Source organism: Petaurus breviceps, unplaced genomic scaffold (assembly GCF_028583685.1).
Source record: "Petaurus breviceps papuanus isolate PSGF00001 unplaced genomic scaffold, PetGlider_PUasm1.0 99, whole genome shotgun sequence".
Classification (NCBI taxonomy): Eukaryota; Metazoa; Chordata; class Mammalia; order Diprotodontia; family Petauridae; genus Petaurus; species Petaurus breviceps.
The window spans coordinates 21,183,269-21,207,960 of record NW_027187465.1 but is presented as its reverse complement, the minus strand read 5'-3'; the positions used below and the strand labels follow the sequence as shown (position 1 = coordinate 21,207,960).

Below are 24,692 nucleotides of genomic sequence, written 5' to 3'. Positions count from 1 at the left end.
CAGTAATGATGGGCTGTCTGATGTTTTCTGAAAGATAACAGAGAAATTTGTGCCAGAAATAAGTGTGGTAGTTTCCATGTTCTAGACACTCAGACACATTGCAGGTGTCACCTTTGGATTGCCCACGCCAGTGAAATCACCGATCCTTGAGGTATTGAAGATGCTTACATAAGAGAATCTCTTCTTGTTCAGAGGATTGTCATAGAGCTGGAAGGGACTTTTGAGGTCATCAAGTCCAAACCCTCATTGTATAGATGAGGAAACTGAGGTTCAAAGAGACTAAGTTGCCCAACATCCCACAGCTAATAAATGACTGAAGTGAAATTTGAACTTGGGTGTCTCCCGATACCCTGGCAGGGAGCTGCCTTCCCCCCCCCCCCCCCAGCATGATAACGTGTAAAGAATGCTGAGTTTAATTAAGAGGACCTGTGTTCAGATCCTGGCTCTGCCCCTCACTCCCTGGGTGACCATTGCCTCATTTTCATCATGAGGTGGTTGGACTAGAAGACTTCTAGCTCTCAATTTAGCCTTCTGTTATTGTACGTTATTTATTATTTATTAAGTGCTTGCTGTTAGCTGAACATATAGTACTAGAGGAGATGCAGAATGTGAATCACACATAATATTTGTTTCTCAGGAAGCTTACAGTATAATAGAGAAAAGATCTGAACACAGATAACTATAATATAAACTTCTGTTTGGGACCTGGCCAGGAGGGAACACGTATTTGTATAACACCTCCTGTGTGCCTAGCACTGTGCTAAGGGCTTTACTCATATTATCTCATTTGGTCCTCACAACAACCCTGAGAGGTCGGTACCATTATAATTCCCATTTTACACGTGAGGAAATGGAGGCAGACAGAGATGAAGTGACTTGGCCAAGGTCACACAGCTAGGAAGTCTGAGGCTGGCTTGGAACTCGGGCTTTCCTGAATCCAGGCCCAGCTGCACTACACAGTGTTCTGTGGGGGAAGGTCATTAGCTTCTAGGGAATCAAGAAGGGCTTTATGGAAGAGGTGATGTTTGAGGTGGGCTTTTTTTTTAAAGTTAAGAATTGAAAATTGAAGGAAGGAGGTGATGCTAGGCACAGGTGAGGAAAGGTGCGGCAGGGGGAGGGGCAGGCACTTTCTACAAGATGTCTGACAGGGAAGGGAGAAGGACAAGAAGTGAAGCATTCACTGCTTGGGGCAGAAAGATCCAAGGAGGGCCTTTTGGTTCCTTTTTTTCAATTGGGGAAACCTGGCTCCCCTCTCCCTGGGGGTGGGGCTGTTGGGAAACCTCCTGGGGAGAGTGTGCAGACCTTGGAGCACTGCAGCGGGACCTGTTTTCATTGTTACTGTTCTCAGAGAAGGGCTCGTTGTGGGGGCTGGGGGAGACCCCAGCTCATGTGACAGGACAGTCACCTGGGAGGCCTGCTTAGGGTCTGGAGAAGGGTGAGTTCCCGTGGCCAGAGCCCAGGACTGGCCCCTCTCTGGCGATATACTTAGCAGAGAGCAGCTCTGCTTTTGTCAGGATGCCTCCATTTGTGCAGGGAGGCTGGGGGAGGGGCCCATACTCAGTATCAGAGATGTAAGGCTGGAAGGACTTAAAGGGCACCTGGTCCAGCTCTCTCATTTTACAGATGAAGAAACTGAGGCACAGACCCAGGAAATGATTTGTCCGTGGTCACATGGCTAGTAAGTGGCAGAGCCAGGATTCAAACCCAGAGCCTCTGTGTCCTAAGCTTTGCCATTCATGATACCCTGGTGACAGAGCTGACTGGAGTGCTCGTCCACGAAGCCTCTAAGGTGTACCAGGAGCTTCCTTGGCAGTCCCTTTCAGAAGTCACTTGTCTTGATTGAGTGTCAAGGTCAGGTATCTTTTCTTCCCCAAGCAGGACATCCACCCAGGAAAAGGATTTTATCTTCCATCTCCGTCTAGGCTTGTGGTTAAACATATGCTTTGGGGCTAGCAAAGGGGAAGACCTGTGACATCGTTTACATTTTCCTCCTGGGGCAGCTTGTAATAAATGCTTGTTGAATTGAATGTATTTTGTGTCTGGATATTGCTTTGGCTGCATAAAAATAAGATTCTTTGAATAGAAAGGTTTGCTGTCTTAGGAGCTGGGACCATCTCTCTCCAGCAGTAATTAACTACAGCCCAGCCTGTATACCAGATAGCTGTCTGTTGTAGGTCACGGGAAGTCTGTTTCCTGGCTCTTCTCTGTCCTCTGTTGTGCCCCAAAGTGACCTTCTCCTTGCTTTCAGAGCTGTGACTTGTGGTCCTTGGGGGTGATCATTTATGTGATGCTGTGCGGCTACCCACCTTTTTACTCCAAACACCACAGCCGGACAATTCCAAAGGACATGCGGAGAAAGATCATGACAGGAAGCTTTGAGTTTCCTGAGGAAGAATGGAGCCAAATCTCAGAGATGGCCAAAGACATTGTGAGAAAGTGAGTCTGCAGAGGCTTTGTTCTGTTATCCCTTTGAGCAGATCCAAGGGACTGGGAAGGGTGGGGGAGGATTAGCATTGGTGGGGTGGACTAGGGAGGGATTGCTGACATGACCCCCCACCCCTGCTGTGGAGGGACAGGAGCCCAAACCACCACCCTTAGTGTTTCCTTCGTCACTCTTGAGGCTTTGCCTGAGGCCAGAAACCCAGAGTCATTCAGTTTGAAAAGACCTGCTGGGGGTCATTTAGTCCAAGCCATACACAGGACACATACCCTTTATGTTATGGCTAGTGTGGTCAGATCTATCATCTGTTTGGGGATTTGTAGTGACCAGGGACTCTAGCTATCCAGGCAGCCTAGTCCACTTTAAGAAAAATAAAAAGAAACCTGGGTCTTCTTGTGTCCTCGAGGCTGGAAATGCAGATGGGGCTGCCCTGCTCTGAGTTGGCTCAGGAGCTCTGGCTTTTCTCCCCTACCTCCCATTCCCAGAGGCTCCTAGCTGGCTTGTTGTACTCTGGAATGCCATGGTTTTGAGTAAGTTTTTTTTCCTACATTGCACTGAAAACCAGGCTCCCTGAGGCCTTCCCCCTCGCTCTGAGCTCTGTCCTCAGGGCTGGGCAGGACAAGTACAGTCCTTCTTTTGTGGGACATAAGAGCTGACCTTTAAAAGATACAGCCCTTTAAGGTTTTCAGAGGCAGCTCAGTGGTAAGGTAGATAGAACTCTGGACCTGGAGTCAAGAAGACCTGAGTTCAAATCCAGCCTCTGACACTTACTAGTTCTGTGACCCTGGGCAAGTGCCTCAGTTTCCTCAAGTGTAAAATGAGCTGGAGAAGGAAATGGCAAACTGCTTCAGGATCTTTACCAAAAAAACCCCAAATGGGGTCATGTAGAGTCAGAAATGACCACCTGATTCTGCTCTCTTCATATACAATCTCCCAGGTTTTTCTTCCAATTTTGATTATTAAGAGATGATTGAAGCAGGATAGGGCAGAGAGGATTGACAGAGAAGTAAGTGATATGGTGCAGGAAGACTGGAATCAGCAGTACTAATGGCCACATGGGCCTAGCTTGGATAGGGATGCTGTAGGCAGCAGATTGAAGATAGCTTCTAGCCTCCCAGTAACCCGGCTCAGTGCTGTTTGACTTCTGAGCTGGCTGTCCTGAAGGTGGTCTAGCAGCAGACAGACTGACCTACTGAGCAGAGAGCAGAATCTGGATCCTTCCTCTGTGACCACAAGCAGTCTGCTTAACTACTTACCCAGCCTCAGGAAAGTCTCTGAGAGTTATATCCAGTAGAGAGCAAACTCTTTGAAGACAAGGACCAGTTTTTGTCTTTGCATACCAAAGCATGTCTTAATCATTACCTGTTTTTTTTTGGTTAGGCCAGGCCTTTGATTTCATCCTTGTCTAGGAGTCTCTTGGTTTGGAGATTCCTTCAGTGTAAGCCTAACAACAACCGATTTGTGTCTTCGAGCGTTCCTGGGGGCACTGAGACTTTAAGTTACTCCCTAGTCTTGGTCCTACAAGCCAGCATGTGTCAGAGGCAGAGATTGAACCAGGCTTTTCTGACTTTGTTCATTCCTCTATCTATTACACCAGAACCTGTATGGAAAAGATGCTTCCTAAATGCTTGTTGAATTGAAGCTGTCCATGGCTTGTGTGGGATCTCTGTAATGATGCTGTCACAGGTCATTGGCTTACTGATGGTGATGTCTTGGGGAAACCAGATCCAAGAGGGGTTGTGACTATTGCAGATGGTGGATGATGATACCAGAATATAGAAATACTTCATTCTTGTTTTATTTCTGTTTCCTCTGCCAAGGAGAATATTCTTTGGACTGGAAAAACCAGAAAATAGCTAAAAGGGAAATCTAAACCCTAAACAAATAAGGAAATAATCAGGAAACACTGGAGGATAAGCTCCCAGAGGGCAGGGACCATTTCCTTTTTGTCTTTGCATTCTCACCTCTGAAAAGAGGGCCAGACAGACTTAGTAGACTTGGATGACTTATACATCACCTGGCACAGATGAACTCTAAAGAAGCTGAAGGAATTGATGAGTGTGCTCGCTAAACCCTCCTCAGTGATCCTGGAGAGAGGGTGCAGGACTGGAGAATGGCAGCGGGTGGCCTGGGCTTTGACAGAAGGAGAGGAGAGGGCAGCACATCCGTAGAGCTGCCAGAAAGGCAGTAGGCAGCCTGGAGAACAGTGGGCTCATCCTCCTTATGGAGTCTCCAGGCACACGCTGCTGGCCATCAGCGGTCGGGTATTCCTCTTCAGGTGTAGATTGAACTAATATACTATATGGCTACAGAGGTCTTCCAGCTCTATGACCCTGTGAGCAACTGAGAGATTTTATAGAAAATCATTCTGTCAGAACTCATTAAGTGCTTGTTACGTGCCAGGGAGAACCATTCTTTGCCCTCAAGGAGCTTACATTCTAAAGGAGCTAGATAGATACTAGGTATGTATAAGGTTAATGAGAGGTTTTTCAGAGGGGAAGGCACTGGCCGCTTGGGCAAAGGCAAAAGGCCTTGTGGAGAATATGGGATTTGAGATTAGAAATATATTTTTTTTTCACCCACCTCTGCATAAAATAGTGTAGCTTAAGGTCTCCAGTGCCATGCTCTGCTTGCACTGCTTTGCCTTAAGCAAAACTGAGTCTGTTTCTTCATCTATAAAATGGGAATTATCTTTGCCATTTCTCTTAATGCCTATGTATGTTCCATAATGCCTTTGGAATGTATCTCCATGCTTTATGTCTGGGATTCTCAAGCCAATTCCATTCTGTTCAATTCAACAAGCATTTTATTAAGCTCCCACTGTGTGCTAAGCACTGAGTTGTGAGCTCACTAGGTCAGATTCTTGCTATTGTAGAGCTGCAAGTCTAGGCTGTTTCCAGTAGGCCTTATCTTCACAGTCTCACCTAATTTAGGAAGATTGACCCTTAGCCTCAGAGAGGGCCTAAGCCTAGTCATAGCACACAAGATGCTCAAGGGAGGGAGAAGCAGACACATGCACACACGAAATGTGCGGGCACATACACAAACACACAGCTCCCCTGGCAGCCTCTCCAGGAAGATCTGATGATGTGTCATGCCACTAATATCTGCTGGGTCTGAATCATTATCATTTAGTCAACAGACATTTCTTAAATGCCTGTTATCTGTCTGGCCCTCTTTTCAGAGGTGAGAATGCAAAGACAAAAAGGAAGCAGTCCCTGCCATCTGGGAGCTTATCCTCCATCAGGGAAGACAACAGGTACATAGGAAGTATAGAACATCCAGATAAATATAAGGTGGTTTGGGTTGGAGCTAAGGGGGATCAGGAAAGGCTTTCTGTAGAAGACAGTGCTTGAGTGGAGTCTTGAAGCAAGGGAGGGACATTGTGAGGTTGTGGCAAGGAGGGAGGATTGCAGGTATGGGGGGATAGTGAATGCAAAACCACAGAGATGGGAGAGAGAGCTTTGTAGAATGGAACACCAGTTTGGCTGGACTGCCAAGTGTGTGAAGGGGAATGATATAGAATGAGGCTGGCAAGGTAGGGTGGGAGCCAGGTTTTTAGAAGTTTTTAGAAGCCATACAGAAGAGTAGTTTATATTTTATATGAATATGTTACAGAGTTCCACTCTAATTGCCATTTCAGTCCTTGTGGCCAAGCAGCTCTTCTTCTTAAGTCTACTATATGCCATTCCCATGTGCCCCTTCCCATGGCATCTCACTTGTTGATCTAACTTCTTTTTTTTTTTTAAAAGCAATCGGGGTTAAGTAACTTGCTCAAGGTTACATGGCCAGGTGTTTCTGGGTGGGTGCTAAGTGTCTGAGCCCGGGATTTGATCTCCAGGTCTTCTCAACACTGGAGCCGGTGCTCTTACTCGCTGTGCTACCTGGCCACCCCTGTTGATCTAACTTCTGTTTACACTAGACAACATTATTGTGATGTATGCACAGAGAAACTGGTTTTCCTAAATTAGAACAGTGGCATTCATTTACTGTTGCTTCTGCCTAGTGTTTCTCGCCAGTTTTGTCCTTCACATCTGCTTGCATGCCATTACCCCGTCAGCAGGCAAAGCTTAATGGAAAGGACTCTGGATTTAAAGACAGAAAGCCTGGGCTCCTATCCTCAGTTTTCCACTGACTTTCTGGGTGGTCTTGACAAATCACTTCATCTCTCTGGGCCTCAGTTTCCGTGTCTCTAAATTGGACACAATGACAGCAACCCTTCCAAATCTAAATTGTGATGATATGATTCTAATGGAAATCTTTACTGTGTGGGTGGCTTTTTGGTAGTTTCTCTGCAGTCTCTAGCTTTCTAGAAAGTGTTGTAAATGATCTCTGTAATATGTAATTAGTGTGATAGGAAAATATAGATCCATTCCAGATAATTTTTTTTAGAAACTTGAACTGAGTAACCCACAGAGTCACAAACTTTGAAAGATCATCTGGGTAACTGAGACTTGGGTGGAAGAATTATGCAGTTGGGAGGGAACGCACCAGAAGCCAACTATGTTTGCTAAGGGTAACCAGAACTTTATTGGTGAGTTCCCCAAGTCTGATCTAACCATCCATAAGTAATGTGGCAGTATTCCAAGTCTGAGTGCCAGTCCCCAGCCCTCAGAAATACTGGCATTTAGCTTTAGACTGCCTGTGTCCCAGGAAAGTAAGAGCAAGGCTGCGGGCCTGCTCACAGCTGTGTCCCTCTGTAGCCTCATCTGCACTCACCGGTGACCAGAATAACCATTCAGCTGCAGTCATCCTCTGTGTAGAATAATTAATATTCAGACATTTAGACTTGAATCTCAGGTTGCCTCTGAAGAGCTACATGAAGTTCAGAGGGTGTCTAAATATACCTGAACTAAATCCTTTTCTCAGTGGCATATCCTTTCTGCTTCTGCCAAGTCATCCATCTGTAACCTGAAGCCTAGTGGGTCTGATCCTAATGATAGGTTAGCAATTCAGCCCCAGTGTGAATTGACTGGGGATTCTTGAAGGAACAGCAGTATCGACACTGGAATTCCCCAGGATAGAATAGGAGAGCCTTCTTGATTTCTTAGCCATAGGTTTTTTCATATACTGTAAGCTTCAGTGAGCTTAACTGGCAAATTGGGGAAGGTGAGGAGGAGCTGGGAAGGATGAAAACCAGCTCTAGGCCATGTGTTTCCATTTGAATTCCCACCAGCAACTGGACATGTTACGTGTGTTTCTCTTCTTCCCACAGGTTGCTGAAGGTCAAGCCAGAGGAGCGACTTACCATTGAGGGGGTGTTGGACCACCCCTGGCTAAACTCAAACGAAGCTTTGGACAACGTGTTACCATCGGCCCAGCTGATGATGGACAAGGTTTTTGCTGACACCTCTTTTGTTTCTGGGAAAGGCTGTTCTAGCAGGAATGTAGGGGCAAAGTATCATGTTATGGTCAGCTGTCCTTTTAGGAGATTTCTGTTGTACTCAGAAAGGTGGTATCAAAGAGAGAACATTTGTGTAAAAGGATGTATTTGTTTTCATAAAAGACTAGACCAAGACTTGGGAGATAATACCCCAAGTGACCCACCTGTTCCTGGAGTGGTTGAAATATAGGTCTCTAATCCCAATTACTTTTTTTTCCCAGTGTTTTTGAATGCCTCCCTTTTGTCTACCTCTGTATTCAGCATTGTGGGTTATAGAGAAGACTCAGTCCTTGACCTCAAGCTGCTTAAAGCCTTGTTTCTAATGTAGAAAATAGTTGGAGAATAGTGTCAGATAGTAGATAATTGTGTCATTGTGTAGAACTGACGAGGCTTTTAGAATGTGGAGAAGTGGATAATTAATATGGTCCTAGAGTAATCAGAGAAAGGTCCAGGAGGAATTAGGACTTGTGCTGGGCCTTAGATGAGCCAGACATTCCCAGGGGCCGGTGAAGCAAGGGAACAAAAGCCTAGAATCTGCACGTGGAGGAAGCTGAGTTTGACTCAGGTTGTGGGCTAAAGGCAGATAAAGTTGATTGGGTAGAGGGAGCCAGATTGTGAAAGGCCTCGAAAGCCAGGTGGAAGAGTTTGGACTTAATGCCATAGGAACCATTACAGACTTCTGATGGCGTAGGGCTATAGAGAAGGTGGTGTTTTAGGAAGGTTAGTTGTGATTGGTGTATGACCTGATTAGAAGGAGAGATGGCAGGTGGAGAAGTCATCCAGCAACCTGTGGCAGTAATCTAGGTAAAAGGTAGTCAGGGCTTTGGGGGGAGGAGGGGAGAAGGGGAGGAGGCAGTTTATTGGCATTTGGAAGAAAGAGGAAGGGATGGATAGATAAATGGAATATGAAGGACATTTGGAAGGAAAAATCCATCAGAAGAAGTTGGTTCCTGGCTAGATTTAGAAGATACAAGGGGAATTCAGAGAAGATTTAGTGGTTTTGAGCCTAGAGAGCAGTGGTGAAGTGGGAGAGGTAAGATAGTTGGGGGGGATGTTGGGGAAATTGGGTTTGAGTTTGGTTTTAGACTTATTGAGAAGATGGTAGGATGTCTGGGTAGAAGCACTCATTAGTTGGAAATATGGGGCTAGAGCTCAAGCAAGAGGTCAGGACCAGAGGGGCCAGTTTGGCGTCATTACCACAGAGATGGTCTGGGTGATGAAGCTGTGAGAAGAGACAAACTGTTCAAAGGAGTGAATGTAGAGATAAGAGAGTCAGAGGTCCAAAGACTGGCTCACATTTAGGGGGCAGGTGGCAGGGGAGGAAGAACCTTGATTTGGGACTTTCTTTACTAAGTACTAGTTCTACCCAGCCTCTTTGTAGGGCTTCACCATAGTGCCAGAAATTAGCTCTCAGATGATGGAAAGAACCCTGGACTTAGGGTCAGAAGGTCGGGGTAGCAATCTTATGAAATATGAAAGTGTGCTCTATTCTGTGAGCTCAGTAGCTGCCCTGGGATATTGAGCAAGTCTCTTAGTGTCTGTGACACTCATTTCCTTAGCCATTGAATGGGAATGTTTGCACTCCTGTCTCATTGGGGCCTGGTGAGGCTGTATGTGAGAATGCTTTGGTATCAGCAAGAGTACACAAGTGAAGGGTATTACTACCACAACTACTATCATTTTTACTATTATTGTTGTTACTACCAGTGCTGCTACTATATTGTCTTTGAAAGCTTAATTCCTCCGTAGTTCTTCTAACCCAGATGTCCTTGGTAACCCACTTGCCATGATGGGATCCTTAACTTGGTTTGGTAGAACCATCCCTGTGATACTTGGTGAAATTGAATTTTAATGGCTTTGAGTTTCCTCCATGGCCAAATGCCTTTTTCAGTGAGTCAGTGAGCCTTTATTAATCGCCTGCTGTGTGCCAGGCACTGTGTCAAATGCTAAACTAACTTGGCTGCTTTCTATTCAGGCGGTAGTTGCTGGAATCCAACAGGCCCACGCAGAGCAGCTGGCCAACATGAGGATCCAGGACCTCAAAGTCAGCCTCAAACCCCTGCACTCTGTAAATAATCCCATTCTCAGAAAGAGGAAATTGCTTGGGTAATTTGGTTTTGTTTCTGGATTGCTTTATTCCCCTTACAAACAACCAGACTAATGTTGTTTGGTTCTGTCTGCCCAAACCCAGCTGTGCAAGGAATCTGCAATTTTCTTCCTTCCTTGCATGTGCCCTGAGAGGATCTGATTCAATCTGCTCAAGGCATTGCCAGAATTTGGGAGATGTTACTGTGACATTGTTTGAGCAGTTTTCTATTCAAAGTCTTTTTCCTTGGGTGCATGTGGGGTTAACATCTTTTCAGGGATTTGGACCGGGAAATCTGACTTTTAAAAAAATGACTTTTCCTCCAATGTTTCAAAGCACGAAGCCAAAGGATGGCGTCTATATTCATGACCCTGAGAATGGAGCAGAGGACTCCAATGTGGCGCTGGAGAAGCTTCGAGATGTCATTGCTCAGTGCATTCTGCCCCAGGCTGGTAAAGGTCACACTCCTTAAGAATACTTTCTTTGTCCATCCGTGTGTGTGCGCGCGCGCGCTTAGCCTGGAATTTTAGTGGCTCTTTTTACAGCAGCTTCTCTATCTTTGTGTTTTAAAAAGACTTCAGGGTCATCCTGTGTCCGCTGTCTCTGAGGAAATAGATGAAGTTGGGAGATTTCTTTAAAGCCTAGCAAGGGTAGGAATCTAAGGCGAGAAGGAAATCTAGGTGAATCAGTATAGATGGCATCGAAGGGTGGAGATTGCTGAGTGTTTCTTCCAGCTTCTTGTTTAGGAATCTATGGTGAAGACTTTGCTCAGCATCGTGGCAGCAAAAAAACCCAACACATTTAGTAGTTTAAAACTGATACTTTGTGATGTGTACAAAGTGTACCAAGCTTAAGGCCCTTGGTGTTTGTGGGGAATAATCATAGTATATTCTTCTTTGCTTCTTGTTAGACACTGAGGGATCTTTGCAGCAGTCAGAGGACTAACTGAAAGGCCTCACTTTTCTCACCTTTCTTCACTGACTTTTCAGATTTTAGGAAATTTCCCTTTTAAGACAGTTCTGTAATGATCCAGCTGTTTTGAGATAGGAAATGAGCTCAAGATATAGTCAGGTTGTCCACTGAGCTTTGTCCTGCCTGGCGTGGGGTTTCAGAGTCTGGTCATGGTTGGCTGTGCCTCCCTGTTCAGGGTTTGATCAAGCCTAAGGATTAGATTCAGATTATGTTCCCAACATTAAGGGTTTAGGGCTATACTCTGAGGGGAAATGGATGAGACTGCGGCAAACCAAGGGTGTCTCCTGACCTGGGACTGTCTGTTTCCAAGTAGGGAAGGATAGTAAGATAGAGGGTTTACATATTTGGTCTTTGATAATCAACTGATCAAGAATCCTGTCTCCTGGTCCTCTCCTTCCCTCCTGCTTCCTTTCTCCTTCCCCTCCCCCAGTCCCTCCAAGCCTCACCTAAGGAAAGGGACTTCTCTGATGCTCCTTCTGTCCTGTGCTGCTTCTGAGAAAACACAACTTCCTGTTCATCCCTTTCAATAGGAGAGAATGAAGATGAGAAGCTGAATGAGGTGATGCAGGAGGCGTGGAAGTACAATCGGGAATGCAAACTCCTCCGGGACACCCTGCAGACCTTCAGCTGGAACGGTAAGGCAGGCCAGGAGAGCTTTCTCTCATGGGTCTGCCTGAGGCCAGCCCTGACACGGCATGCCAAGGCGGGCCTACTGTCTAGGGAAGGTGGCCGGACCTTGGGCTGGGAGCTGCGGGGTGGGGCGGGGCAGGGCTTCAGGCAGCTCTCCATGGGTGGTAGCTGCTGCTGCTGCTGCTGTAATGAGTCTTGGTGAGCCATTCTCAGAACCCCATGTTCATCCTGGAGGAGAGCAGCCCCAAAGCATTTACACCAAGGAGGGGGAGGGTGGAAGGTGCAGTAACTCACAAGATGCAGAACTTTGGGAGAAACCGTCTAACTGAAGTAGCCCTCTGGCCACTGATAGAAAGGGCAATAATGGTCGTTTGCCTTTATAGAGCAATTGAAGGTTTGCAAATGTTTTACAAGTATTGTCTCATTAGAGCTTCACAATAATCTTGGGAAGTAGCTGTGGTTACTATCCCCATTTTACAGATGAGGAAACTGAGGCACCTCCCCAGGACTACCAGGTGAGCAGGTGTCTTCCAGGCCTGGCTCAGTCTTCTGTGTCACCAGGCTGCCTAGTGTAGAGGGCAGGGAGATGGGGCTCAGCTCTAGGGAACCCGTCTCTTCTTATGTCAGCCTATAGTTAGGAGAAGAGAGGTAGTGAGGGAACAAGGAACTCGTTAGGTCTGGACTTAGCCGATGGGGAGTCTTGTACTCTCCATGATATAGCCAAACAAAGGCTACCTGCTCTCAGTCCTGGTGGGCCTGATAAACAGATGTCAGACCCAGACTAACTGTTCCAGGGCATGGAGAGGATTCTTTGTGTTTGTTTGTTGTTTTTTGCCTTTTGGAGGGCAGTTGGGGTTAAGTAACTTGCCCAAGGTCACACAGCTAGTTTTTTTTGTGTGTGTGTGTAAAGTGTTTCGGGCCAGGTCCTCCTGACTCTGGGCTGGTGCTTTACTCACTGTGCTACCTAGCTCCCCCCAGAGAGGGTTCTTGATGTGGTTGCTGAGCCGGTCGTGGTGATCGTCTTTGAGATTGGAAGGGTTCCTGGAGGGCTGAAGAAGAGCAGGTGTTTTTCTGATTTTTTCAGAAAAAGGGAAGAGAGCGGCACGTATAGACTATAGACCAATGAGCTTAATTCTGATTTCTGGCAAAGTTCAGAGGAATGGTCAGTGAACATCTAGACAGGAAGGTAGGTGGTGACTGCAGAGAGCAAATCATATTCTACAGCCTTTGTTTCCTGAGCAAGGTTAGTTACCAACCTGGTAGCTTGGAGGAATGCCAGAATTTTAATGTCCTGAGCTTTTGGCAGAATGCTTGGAAGACTTTCATGATTTCCTTGTGGACAAAATGAATCAGATGGGCTTAGAGGAGTGTGCACCCAGGTGCATTGAAATTGGGCCCCAAAAGAGTCCTTCCCCGCCTCAGGTTGCCTTGGAAGGAGGGCTGTCATGGAATGCCCCCGGGATCTTTGAACATTGGTATCAGTGGCATGCTTCTCAGCATTGTAGACATCACAAATCTAGGAAGCACTAGTGACTAACATGCGCGTTGGCTGTAAGAATGCAAGAAGATTGGGACAGGTTACAACGCTGATCTGAACTTGAGAAGCTGAATGGTCATAGTGACAAAGTCACCACAAATACAACAAGGGGGAAGTCTGGCTGGGGAGCAATTCATCTTTAAAAGATTTGGGTTTCTTAGTAAATAGAAAGCTAGACCTGGAGTCGGGATGACCTGAGTCAACTCTGTCCTCAGACACTTACCTGCTGTGTCACCCTGGGCAAGTCACTCTACCTCTGGCTGTTTTCCTCAGCTATAAAGTGGGGATCATAAGAGTATCTACTTCCTGGGGGTGTGTGAGCATTAAATGAAAGGATGTTTGTAAAATAATTGGCACACTCCCTTGCACATGTAGGTGCTTGTTCCCCCTTCGGAGTCAGCTGGGTGATGAGACTGCCCTAAAAACTAACATGATCTTAGGCTGCCTGAAAAGCGGCTATGTCCTGAATGAGGACTGATAGCCCCGTGGTATTCTGCCCTGCTCAGGCTGCTTTGGAATTATGTATGCCAGGCTCGATGCCACCTTTTGGGAAGAGCAGGAACATCAGTAAGCTGATGACTGGGGGGGGTCTAATGATGCCATACTAAGGCCAGGTAGAGGAATTGGAGATTTTTGGAAAGTGAAGATTGGGGGAGCCAAGATGAGGAGGTTCATAGCTGTTTTCAGATATTGGAAGGACTGGAATACAGATTAGATTTGTCCTGCTGTTCTCCAAAGGACAGGACTTGGAGAAGGGTCAGTATGAGTAACAGCTCCCCAAGAGGTCTTCATTCAGACTTGGATGATTTCTTTTTAGGGATGATTTGGAGGCAGATAGGGGTTTTCCAGATCTCTGGACCTGTGAGAATGCTGGGAGAAGGGACAGATTCCTCTGTTGTGCCTGGGCTCACTGTGTGGCCATCACTTAGCTTACAGACCCCTAGCCTTGGCAGAGAGGAGCTCCATTGAGGTTGTATGTGTGTTTGTGATAGAAGACTCAAGGTACCTCTCTGATCTCTTTCTTCCACCCTGGGTGATGGGGCTGGCCAGGCATTGGTGGTTAAAGGACCAATGAAAGTATGCATTGCTGACCTGCCTTGGGGATTCCATGCTGAGTCTGTTTTGCGTGGAGCTGGGTTATGTGGTGAGCCAGGCTCAGGCCCCGGAACCCCATCTCCTGCTGGATCTGGGCCCCTGCGGTGTTCTCTTGCCACAGCAAACCTGTTGATGCTGACGCTGTTCTTTCTTTCTTTTTTTTTGGTTTTCAGGCCGTGGATTCACAGATAAAGTTGATCGACTAAAACTGGCAGAAATTGTGAAACAAGTGATTGAAGAACAGACCGCCTCTCATGAGTCCCAGTAGCCACAGCCTCAGAGCATTAGTTTGTTTTTGTTTTATTTTTTACATTTTGAAAATTTCTTCCTTAACTGTACAAAGTAATTTTTATGTAAATTAATAAATCATAATTTCATTAAATTTCCATACTGCTGAAAGATGCTGTATAGGTGTAGATACAAGAATCATTGGTACTGTACTATTTTTTTAAGACAAGCTCAGTCCTTAGAGATAGACTGTGACTCTTGTATTGTTCATTTGTATGTCTCTCAGACAGGACAATGATGTCACCAAGATCCTTTGGCTTGTAATGGGTGCAGAAGCACCTTTCTGGTGATGAGCAGCTAAGGAGCTCCATGGACCTTCTTGCTCAGTAGAAAGCTGGAACAGGCTCTGTGGAGTAGAATTCCATCGGCGCCCTGTGTCCTCCCCCCTGACCTATCAGGGCTGGGACAGCTGGAGCACCTGGGGGGTGGGGGGAGGGGCCCTCTGGGAGAACCCAGCAAGCAGCTCCTCAGCCCGCCTGGCCTGTCATTGTGCCTGCCTTTGCTTGCGGGATTCTTTGGTGCAGAACTTGTCTTACTTCCTTTCCTGTTTTTCTTCTCGTTTTTCTAGGGTGGGATAGTAAGGTTCCCTAAGGTTTTCTCTGTGTGATGGTTAGGAATGAAGAGGAATTGAATAGTTTAGTAAAGACAGGTTCTAGTCCATTTATTCTTTTTCTGCTTGTACGGCCCTTAGCCTTACATTAGCCTTACTTTTCCAGTTTCTCTCTCGCTGTTTCCTTTTTCTCTGTTGGTGTTCTTCCTTCCTTGTTCCTCTGTTGATTCTAAACCTTGGTCGAAGGCTTGGAAGGCTGTGCATTGTATATATCTGTTGACTGAGACTAGAGACTTATCTCCTCAAATCTCTGCTCTTCTCTCAGCCTTTTTAGCTGTGTCTCTCCCTCCTGCTCCCATATGTTCACTCAATTGTCATAGCCACTCATGAGACTGAACAGAATTCAGAAAGTGGTTCTCAAAACATAGAACAAATCTGTTGTGATGTTTTTTTTTTTAATAAATGGAGGCCTTTAGAAAGACTTTGGTACCTATGTAGGCAAGCAGACTAGGTGATGTAACCTGAGATCCCGTTCAGGTAGGTTTGGTCCCTTTTGTAGCATGCAAGGCAGTCAGCTAGCACTGATAAAGGCGCTGGGCTCGGCCTTGGGGACACAGAGGCAAAAGCGCAGCAGTCAGTGCCTTGAAGGATCTTCCTTTCTGTCAGGACAAAGCAGTCTCTTAACCAGCAGGCCCTGACAAAGCCCCTCCTGCTCTGGATCAACCCCTCCTAGTGCCAGGCTCCGGGGTCAGAGGCCAAAGCGAGACTGACCTTGCTTTCGGGGAGCCCCTTAGAGTTCTGCATTTCCAGTTGGAAATTTGGATCCCTTGGGCTGCTGCTCCATGGCTGTTTACCTTTTCAAAGCTCTTTTCTGAACAGATCTTCAGATTGTTAGAACCACATGGGGCCAACTCTGGCATTTTGTAAGAAGGCCAGTGGCCATTTAGAGAGGTTCCTTGTCCCCGGGGTCCCCTTATCATGTTTCTGTCCAGCTCACCCAGCAAGGCTAGAGGCCAGTCCACTTTAGGCATGCTTTCTGCCATCAGAGGAGCCATTACATGGTCATGGTTACAAATAATTGTGTTCTCTCTTGACTGAGATCAGCAAAGCCCAAACCTGAGGGAGTTAAGGAGCAAAGTCTAATGGATACTTTTCTCTTTACTGATCCAAAAACCTAGTTTGGAGATAATCCAGGTCACAGGTAGTTGAAAAGACCCTGACGTCTGTCAGGAAAACCCCCAACTGGGTTGTTTCTGGCAGCCAAACATGAGGAGTTTCCCATCTTATGTCCTGGTGATAGAGGGGAGGTCCAAGGAGGAAATGGGGGTTGAGGCATCTAGGTGAGGGCTAAGGGAGGCACGAGGCTGTATTGAAAGCAGACACCTGTGTCTGAGGAGCACTGTCATCCCCATCTTACTATTGTTCAGCTGTTCCTTCTGTGGTGGCTTTGGGGACATCATCTCCACCTCAGAGTTCTGATGGGCCATACATTTCTGAAAACAATCACTTTGAACTCTCCTCATTTTTGTTAGGGCTGTAAGTGGTGAACTTGTGACCGTTGTGTAAGGGGCCTCCGAGGCAGTGATCAGTAGGTTACCTGTACTTTACCTTACTCTACATCGAACCAAGTGGAAATGTCTTGATGCCCACCAGAGGATGGAGCTGACACCGTATAGGTCCTGGGCTCTAAAAGAGCAGAGTGATTGGTGTGGGTGGTGGGGTTTGGTGTGCTTGCCTGTTGCCCTGGCCTCTTGGCCTCCTGGGGCTTGTACTTACTCTGAAGTAACAATCTCTCCTTTGTCGGTGAAGCAAAAAGCAGATGTGATCCAAACCTGAAGGAGACTTTCATGCGTTTCTTTCTTGTGTAAATATTAGGGAACATCCTTCTCTTGAGAGGCTTTGACACGTTATTGCTAATCTGTAGGGCTTGTGAATTGCAGAGTCAATAAGAAGACTGCTCCTGCCTGGAGTCATCAGGTAGAGACTGTCTTGACTTTTCCCCATCGAGTTATTTAGGCAAGCCATTGTTCTTTAGTGAAATGCCTTTGGGTCACCCAGAGTGACGTGTCTGGCAGGTGGCAGAGCCATCCTCCCCGTGTCCTTGTGTGTCTTTATAAGCTGATGTGTATTGGCAGGGAGAGGGTTGTCAGGAGTTGGTGTTTGAAGTGTGTGGATATAAGGAATTACCCTTCCCCCCTTCTTTTTTGAGAGTTCATGTTGAGTGTATTATCCATTTGAGAAAGGACCAATTTGAAGGATCAGTAGGTAAGAGTAGAGTAACATAAGGTCGAAGGTCAAATGATTATGATTTCAGGCATGTTATATCTAAAACAACTGTTTTAGAACAAAGATGGGATGTAATTTAATTTCTAATTATGCTTTAATCCTTTAAGTGAAAAAAATCATTAACTTAATTACCAAGAGAGGTAATAGATGTGAAGTAAGTTTTCAACTCATTAATGTCAGCTGTTACTGTGGAACATGGTGTAAGTGATGACTAGGGGCTGGCCTTGTAGTCAGGAGAACTGTTTTGTCTCTGACACACATGCTGGCTGGGTGACCATGGCCGAAGCACTTGGCCTCTCAGGGCTGCTGTCATTTACTCTGAGTCTAAAACTAGAAGGTACAGATGAGTTTGGGATTTGCCTCAAGTGCAGGGATTTTCCAAACTGGGAGTTTGCTACACCAGTGGAATAAAAGGTCCAAATGGTCCCTCCCCTACAAATGATTGCTCTTAAGCCATCCCACTCTTTGATTTCAAGATAATCACCCAGATATGTAATTGCAATGGTTTTTGTTGACATCCTGGAAGAATCTCTCCCCAGATCCTTCAAATTGAAATGTTCACATTGGACAATTTTAAAGGAATGTTCTTTTGTATGAAATGCAAAGACAAAGATGTGTCTAGAAATCATTTGGTCCTTAGAGGTGTTCTTCAGAACTAATGACTCAAGTATCTGACAGTGTTTATCTCCTTGTCAGATGATGAAGAGAAACTGTCATCTGTTCAAGGAGAAAAATGTTGTAAATTGATAATGAAACCATCACCCCAGATAGTTTGGTCTACAACAGTGATGGCGTGTGAGATATCACTTAGTACCTACCCTTCATTTCTGTGTCAGGTCAAGAGTGTTCTCCTTTTTCAGTGTTACTTGTATGCTTATTTTTATTTTGGAATCAGTATTATATTGTAAATATTCTACATTGTTGTATATAAAATGATTTTACTAAAGCTAAGAGATGCCGAGTCTTATTTTTAGAATAAAAGGGAAGCCATGGGAAGCCACGGGAAGATATTTGACTGTTCTCACCAGAAGGGTAGCAACCTTCTTATGGGTTCAAATTCAGATCTGCTACTTGACTATCTTTGGGCTGTTGGGTAGACACTCAGTCACCGGACTGATCCTTTTCTTTCTCTGGGCCTCATTTTCTCCTTCTGTAAAATGAAGGGACGGTACTATATAATTTTTAAAGACCCTTCTATTCCAGCTCTGAATCTGTGATCCTGTGTTTAAGTCACATGCCTTACAGCCTATCCATATTTGTTTTAGCAAATGACAGCAGATCTTTGTTACATATTGTGTACTTTCCTATGTAAATATGTGATGGAGTAGAAAACATTTTAAATTGTATTTATTTACAATTGTGAAATGTGTACACCAGAAATTATTTTTTAAAAAGGGGTTCGGGGGGGAACTCATGCACCTTTCTGCTCCTGAGAAAGTTTCCAATGAGAGAAAAACTCTGAATATGAAAGTTGGGTTGGGGGAGGTCTATGTCTGTATGGAGGAGTGGTGGTTTCTAAAGATAAGTACCCAATATTAATGGCCAACTCCAAAAGACCTTGGGAGCCAAAGGATTGTTGAATGTGGGAGGTGAGCAGAGAATAGTACTAGTTTTGGGGAAAGGAGTGTGAGCCCTCAGCCTTGGCTGCAGACCTGATCTGTCCCAGCACAACCCTTTTCAGTTCAGTGACTCTATCAAGTAAGAGATGTCTGCTGTGTGGGAATGGGTCACAGTGCCTGAGCTGTAGAAGAAAGGAAAGAATTCTTTTTTCTCTGAACCTTGTCCTTAAAACTGGGGTACTGGCAGAACCCACCGGGCGGGCAGAGGGAATTCTTACAGGGAGCCCACTTATCCAAGTATTACTAAAGCTGCTCTGGTTCTGGGCAGGTCACAGAGTCAGAGACTGTGAGAAACAAAAGGGAGATCAGCATGGGGAAGAGATAGCCGGAGGGTTTACCTGACCTGCCGGGATGCTCAGCGGCTGAAACCAACCACACTGCAGGCGTCACCTGGAGATCCGTGATTATGGACCATGTCAATGATGGGGTCTGGAACTGAGGTAAGATGCCAAGAAACAAGACCCAGAATTGTCAGCTGCTCCATGAAATCTGACCTCTCTCCCAGGAAGCTGCAGCCATGAGCAAGCCTGACATCCTACCTTAACAGACTGGTTCTCTTCTTGCTTTCAGGGGAGGTCCTCCCCAGTAAGTGCTGTGTCCTGGAATCAGTATGTTTCTTTAAAACAAATTGCTTTTTAAAAATTTCTGCACTGAGACACTCCAAAAACAAGCATTTCCACATACACAGTAGAATACAAAAAGAGGGTTGTATATGAAACTGAATCTCCCATCTCTCACCTCTTGCTTTTAAAAAGGAAAAGTATGTAATATTACAAATTCCACATATTACTTTAAAAACTGGTCCATTTTAATTTTCTTCCTTCTGAACTTCTTGCTGCACGTTAAAAAAAAATGGTTTCTTTTTAAGCAAGGCATTACTCTTGCCAACCCCACTTGTCTCCCCACTAACTCTGCATCCCATTCAGAACCAAGATGGGGGTGGGTAAGTTGTACAGTGAATAGAGCACTGGAGTCAGGAGGACCTGAGTTCAAATCCAGCCTCAGACACTTAACACTTACTAGCCATTTGACCTTGGGCAGGTCACTTAACCCCAATTGCCCCTCCAAAAAAAAAACAAAACTTTTTTTTAATTTAAAAAATAAAAATAAAAAATCAGAACCAAGAGAAAAGTTAATCATAGTTAAGCAAGACTTGACCCCACCCTGGAGCCATGTCCAAAAATGTCTATACCTTCAGTCCGTCACCTTTGTCAGGAGGTACAGAACAGAATCCATCATAAGTCCTTTGGACCATTGATTTGTCATTCCGCTGATGGTAGTCCTTGAGCCTTTTGGAGTTTTTTATTCTTACCATATTATTGTCTTTACATAAACTGTTCTACCCCCCACTCTTATCTGAAACAGACAAAGGGAGATTGAATACATACATATCATTTGGTGTACTAAATGGCAGCTGAGTGTTTTCCCTATCTGTCTCTGAGGCTTGAAATATTCTCTCTCTTCATGCCTGCCTCCTGGCTTCCCTGGTTTTAAGTCTCAGCTAAAGTTGAGTCCTCTGCAGGAAATCTTTCCCACTCCTCTTTAATGCAAGTGCTTTCAGTCTGACGTCTCCAGTTTTTCCTGTATATATCTTGTTTGTAAATAGTATTTTGTATGTTGTTTCCCATTTGATTATGAGTTCCTCAAGGACAGGACTGTTTGACTTTCTTTTTGGTCTATTACTTAGCACAATGCCTGTCACTGAATAAATACGAAATAAATGCTTACTTACTTGACTTGAAATACATCAAACTTTCTTTACCACTTCTTCCATATTTATATATTCTTAGCAAATTCCACCCCCTTCTTCCTTTCTACACTAGTGTATTTCTTTACCCTCCTTCCCCTCTTAAAATTCTCAGAATGGAGCCAATTCACCCCCTTTGTCAATTTTTTTTTCCTTTTTTTTTTTTTTTCTTTTTGGAGGGCAGTCAGGGTTAAGTGACTTGCCCAAGATCACATGGCTAGTAAGTGTGTCAAGTGTCTGAGGCTGGATTTGAACTCAGGTCCTTCTGACTTCACGGCTGATGCTCTATTCACTGCGCCACCTAGCCAACCCCGTCTATTTTTCTTATTTAATTTTCCCCAATACGTTTTCCAAGAGATTTCCATGTACTTTTTTCTTTTAAATATTTATTTTTTAACATTCGTTTTTTAAAATACCTGAGTTCCAAATTATCTCTCTCCCTCACCCATTGAGAAAGCAAGCAATATGGTTCCCATTGTACATGTGTGAAGTCATGCAAAACATTTCCACATTAGTCATGTTACAGAAAAATAAATTGAAAAGCAGTAGGCTATAATCTGCACTGAGAGCTCATCAGTTCTTTTTCTGGAGGTGGATAGCATTTTTCATCATGAGTCCTTTGGAATTGTCTTGGATCATTTTATCTCTATACATTATGAAGATATTAAGGTTCAGAAGGGATACTTGTTTTTTTCCCTTAATAAGAATGTTAGCACTACAGCATCATACAGATCCTTCCAATTGCTCAAATTAATTTACTTTTTAATGTTTCTCTTGACTCGTGTGTTTGTATTTCATACTCAGTTCTGACCTTTTCATCAGCAATCCTTGAAAGTCCTCTGTTCCATTAAAAGTATACTTTACCTCAGATTAAGTCATTCTTGGTTATAAACCTGTATTTGTTTTTGCTTTTTGGACTACTATATTCCAAGATCTCCTCTAGTTTATTGCATGAGCTTCCAGTTTTTGTGTAATCCTGTCTATAATCCCTTGGCACTTAAATTGCTTCTTTCTGGATGCTTGTGATATTTTTCTTTGGCTTTGATATTCTTTTGACTTTACTTTTTGGGGTTCCTTTTAGGAAATAGTGAATGCATTTCTTTTTTTTTTTTTTTATTCAATAGGGGTTAAGTAACTTGCTTAAGGTTACACGGCTAGTTATTTCTGGGTGTGGTGTTGAGTATCTGAGCCCGGATTTGATCCAGGTCATCCCGACACTGGAGCCGGTGCTCTTACTCGCTGAGCCACCTGGCTGCCCCTAGTAAATGCATTTCTATCTTCAGTTTGCCCTCTAGTTCCAATATATCTGGGAAAGATATCACTTATGATCTCTTGATAGAGAGTATCCAACTTTTTTTTTTTTAATTGTGGTTTTCAGAGTCCGGTGATTTTTAATTATATTTGTACTTGTTTTCCAGGTCAGTTGTTTTTTATATCAGATATCTTACATTTTCTTCTATTTTTTAAATCTTCAAATTTTGTTCTAATATTTCTTATAGTTGCATGCAGTGATTGATATCTGTTTCGTCTGTTCTGGTTTTCAAGGATTCCGTTATTTGAATCAAGTTTTCCTGATTATTAGCTATTTTCCCTTGAAATTTTTATTTTAGATATTCATACTCATTTTTTCCTTTGAAACTTTACTTATAGTTGTTAGGGGGTCACTTTCTCCTTCTAGGCTAGATTTTTAGTCACATTTAAGTCTCCAGTAATTTTTTCCACTGCTGATTTCTTTTTTGGTTTACTCATCTCTAACCTAATTTCTGAATTGGGGATTTATGCTAGTGCTGGACTTTGCCCCCTTCAGTGCTTTTGGTTGGGATGATCAGTGCTGCTTAATCTTATCCTCTGTTACCTTAGTTGACCCCGCTTACTGGAGCTAGCCCTTCCCCTTCCCTTCATCTTTTCTATTCAGAGCGTTGAATCTCTATGGCATCTCAAGACAGTTCTAGGGACCTCAGAACACCTGTGTGCCTAGACTGTCCCATGCCGAGTGCCACTTTGTTGGGCTGGTTACTAATGTTTCCCTGGGCTTACAAGGCCATTACTGTGGATTTCTGATGGTCCTAAAGATTTCTTACCACTCTGGGGCTTTCTGATCTTCCCTTTGCCTGGGGTTTTCTTGAAGGAGCTCTCTGCTCTTGTTTTGTCTGTATACAGAGGCTTACAGGCTCCCTCCAGTGGCTCCCTATCACTTCAGGACCAAATACAAAATCCACTGTTTGATGTTCAAAGCTCTTCATAACCTAGTCTTCCTCCCTGCCCCCCACCTTCCTTACCACATAGTCTTCAGTCCAGGAACTCTGGCTCTCCTCTGTACCTGGAATAGTCTCCCAATGAAAATTTCATCTACAGGAAGCCCTTCCCAACCCCTCTTAATTTTAGTGCCTTCAGGCTTAATGATGTCACACTTATCCTATATGTGGCTTGTTTGTATATATTTGTTTGTTGCTTATGCCTCCCTTTAGATTGCAAGCTTGAGGGCAGGGATAGTTTTGCTTTCCTTTCATCCTTTGTTATATTATCCTTGTATCCATTGCTCAGCAATGCCTGGAACAAAGCAAGCATTATAAATAAATGCGTATTGCCTGACTGCCTGACTGTGTGTGTCTTTGGCCTGTCTTCTGGTTGTGCTGGGAGGCTTGTCTTGTTTGCTTGTACTGGCATTGGCTTTACTGGCAGCCTCCCTTCATATTGCCTGTGGGCCTCTGACACTTTTTGTGCAGTTCTGGGATGGGAAAAGGCCCCTTACTGTAGTTGTGGAGCCATTTTTCAGTTTGATAGGAAGTTCATTAATTTCCTAGAATAGGTATGTGAAAGCTGAGGAGTCTGCTTCTGTTCAGGTAGCCATCTTGGCCAGAAGTTGAGTAAATTGTTTTTGTAGAATGGTCTTGCCTAGGTTTTCTTTCTGGGGAAGGAAGACTTTGTAGGAAAAGTGGTCTACTTGGTGCGTATGAGAAGCAAGAGGCAGATGATTTCACCTGAAGCTAAAAAGAGAGTGGTTTGTCAAAAACTTCCGTACCTTCACCTACCCAATGACATCCCAATGTAACTGGGTCCCTCCTGTCTGGCAGCATCTGCTTCAGTCTCAGGGGTGTCTGGACACATCACATACTTCCTGGATGAATGCCCACTTAGCTTCTGCAGAGTTAAGGCAGAAGAGACCCAAAAACTTAGAACCAGAGTGCAGAATCTAAAAAGAAGACCTGGAGGGGCCCCAGAATGAGGAGCTGTTGGATACTGAAAATCAGTAGTTCCAGACGTAAACTAGCAACATGGTCAAGATGGTCCTTGCACATATCAGTGCCTACAGACAGGATGTCGTGATAAAGGTGGTCAGTGGCTTTGAGAGGTCTGAGCCAGAAGATTCTGTGCACTTTCAGGAAGTCCTTTGCAATTTTCACCACTAGTGAGACCAGGGACAGAATATGATAATGTCCATCTCATTTTGGGACATGATCCTGGAACATTTGTAAACCTTGGTGATGCCTCCATGTAATGTAATGCCAAAAAAAGGCAACTTCCCAGGTTCAAAATACCAGCATAGGTGCTCTCTATTTTATTCAGTAACAAACCCAGAACAGAGAAGATCGAAACATGACATCATTCCAAATACAGCATTTACTAAGTGTGATTAAATAATCTCCAAGTACTACCCCACCCCAGGACCTTCCAATCATTCAATCAATTACAAAGTCTCTGTTCTAAATACTTCTCCACCCCTAGGCTATACCTTAATTAAGTCCACCACAAAGCCCCTTTTCTCAAATGGAGATTAGTTTCCAAACATAAGGTCAAAAGTTCCCCACCCCTGGATCACAATTGAATCTACCCCAGAGTTACATCAAGTTTAAACACAGCACTTAATACCCAAATGGAGGTCTTTTCTTCATCTTGACAGGAGGCAAGTTCTCAGCAATCTTAGTTCCTGGGGAGACAAGGCTTAGCAAAGCCACAAGATACATTGCCAGTCCCTTCATGAATTTATCCTCTGTCTGTAGAACAGTCCTAGAACCCCTGAACACATTAGCAAAGCCCTCTCCCAGGATTTCTGTAAAC

The 24,692-nt window shown here is 44.6% G+C and overlaps 1 protein-coding gene across 4 annotated transcripts in view; it reads left to right on the top strand.

The window, feature by feature from the left end:
- The window catches only part of MAPKAPK5 (MAPK activated protein kinase 5), a 49,774-nt gene extending 31,561 nt beyond the window's left edge, over window positions 1-18,213 (top strand). For 3 of the 4 annotated variants that reach the window (XM_069081422.1, XM_069081425.1, XM_069081424.1), the window contains 6 exons: window positions 2,249-2,436; window positions 7,656-7,776; window positions 9,799-9,929; window positions 10,246-10,367; window positions 11,412-11,516; window positions 14,317-18,213. In XM_069081422.1, coding sequence (XP_068937523.1) covers window positions 2,249-2,436; window positions 7,656-7,776; window positions 9,799-9,929; window positions 10,246-10,367; window positions 11,412-11,516; window positions 14,317-14,411 — 762 coding nt within the window. In that variant the 3' untranslated portion in view covers window positions 14,412-18,213. The remainder of the gene's footprint in view (window positions 1-2,248; window positions 2,437-7,655; window positions 7,777-9,798; window positions 9,930-10,245; window positions 10,368-11,411; window positions 11,517-14,316) is intronic. The other variant, XM_069081423.1, reaches the window with a different exon arrangement.
- The last annotated feature ends 6,479 nt before the right edge of the window (window positions 18,214-24,692 follow it).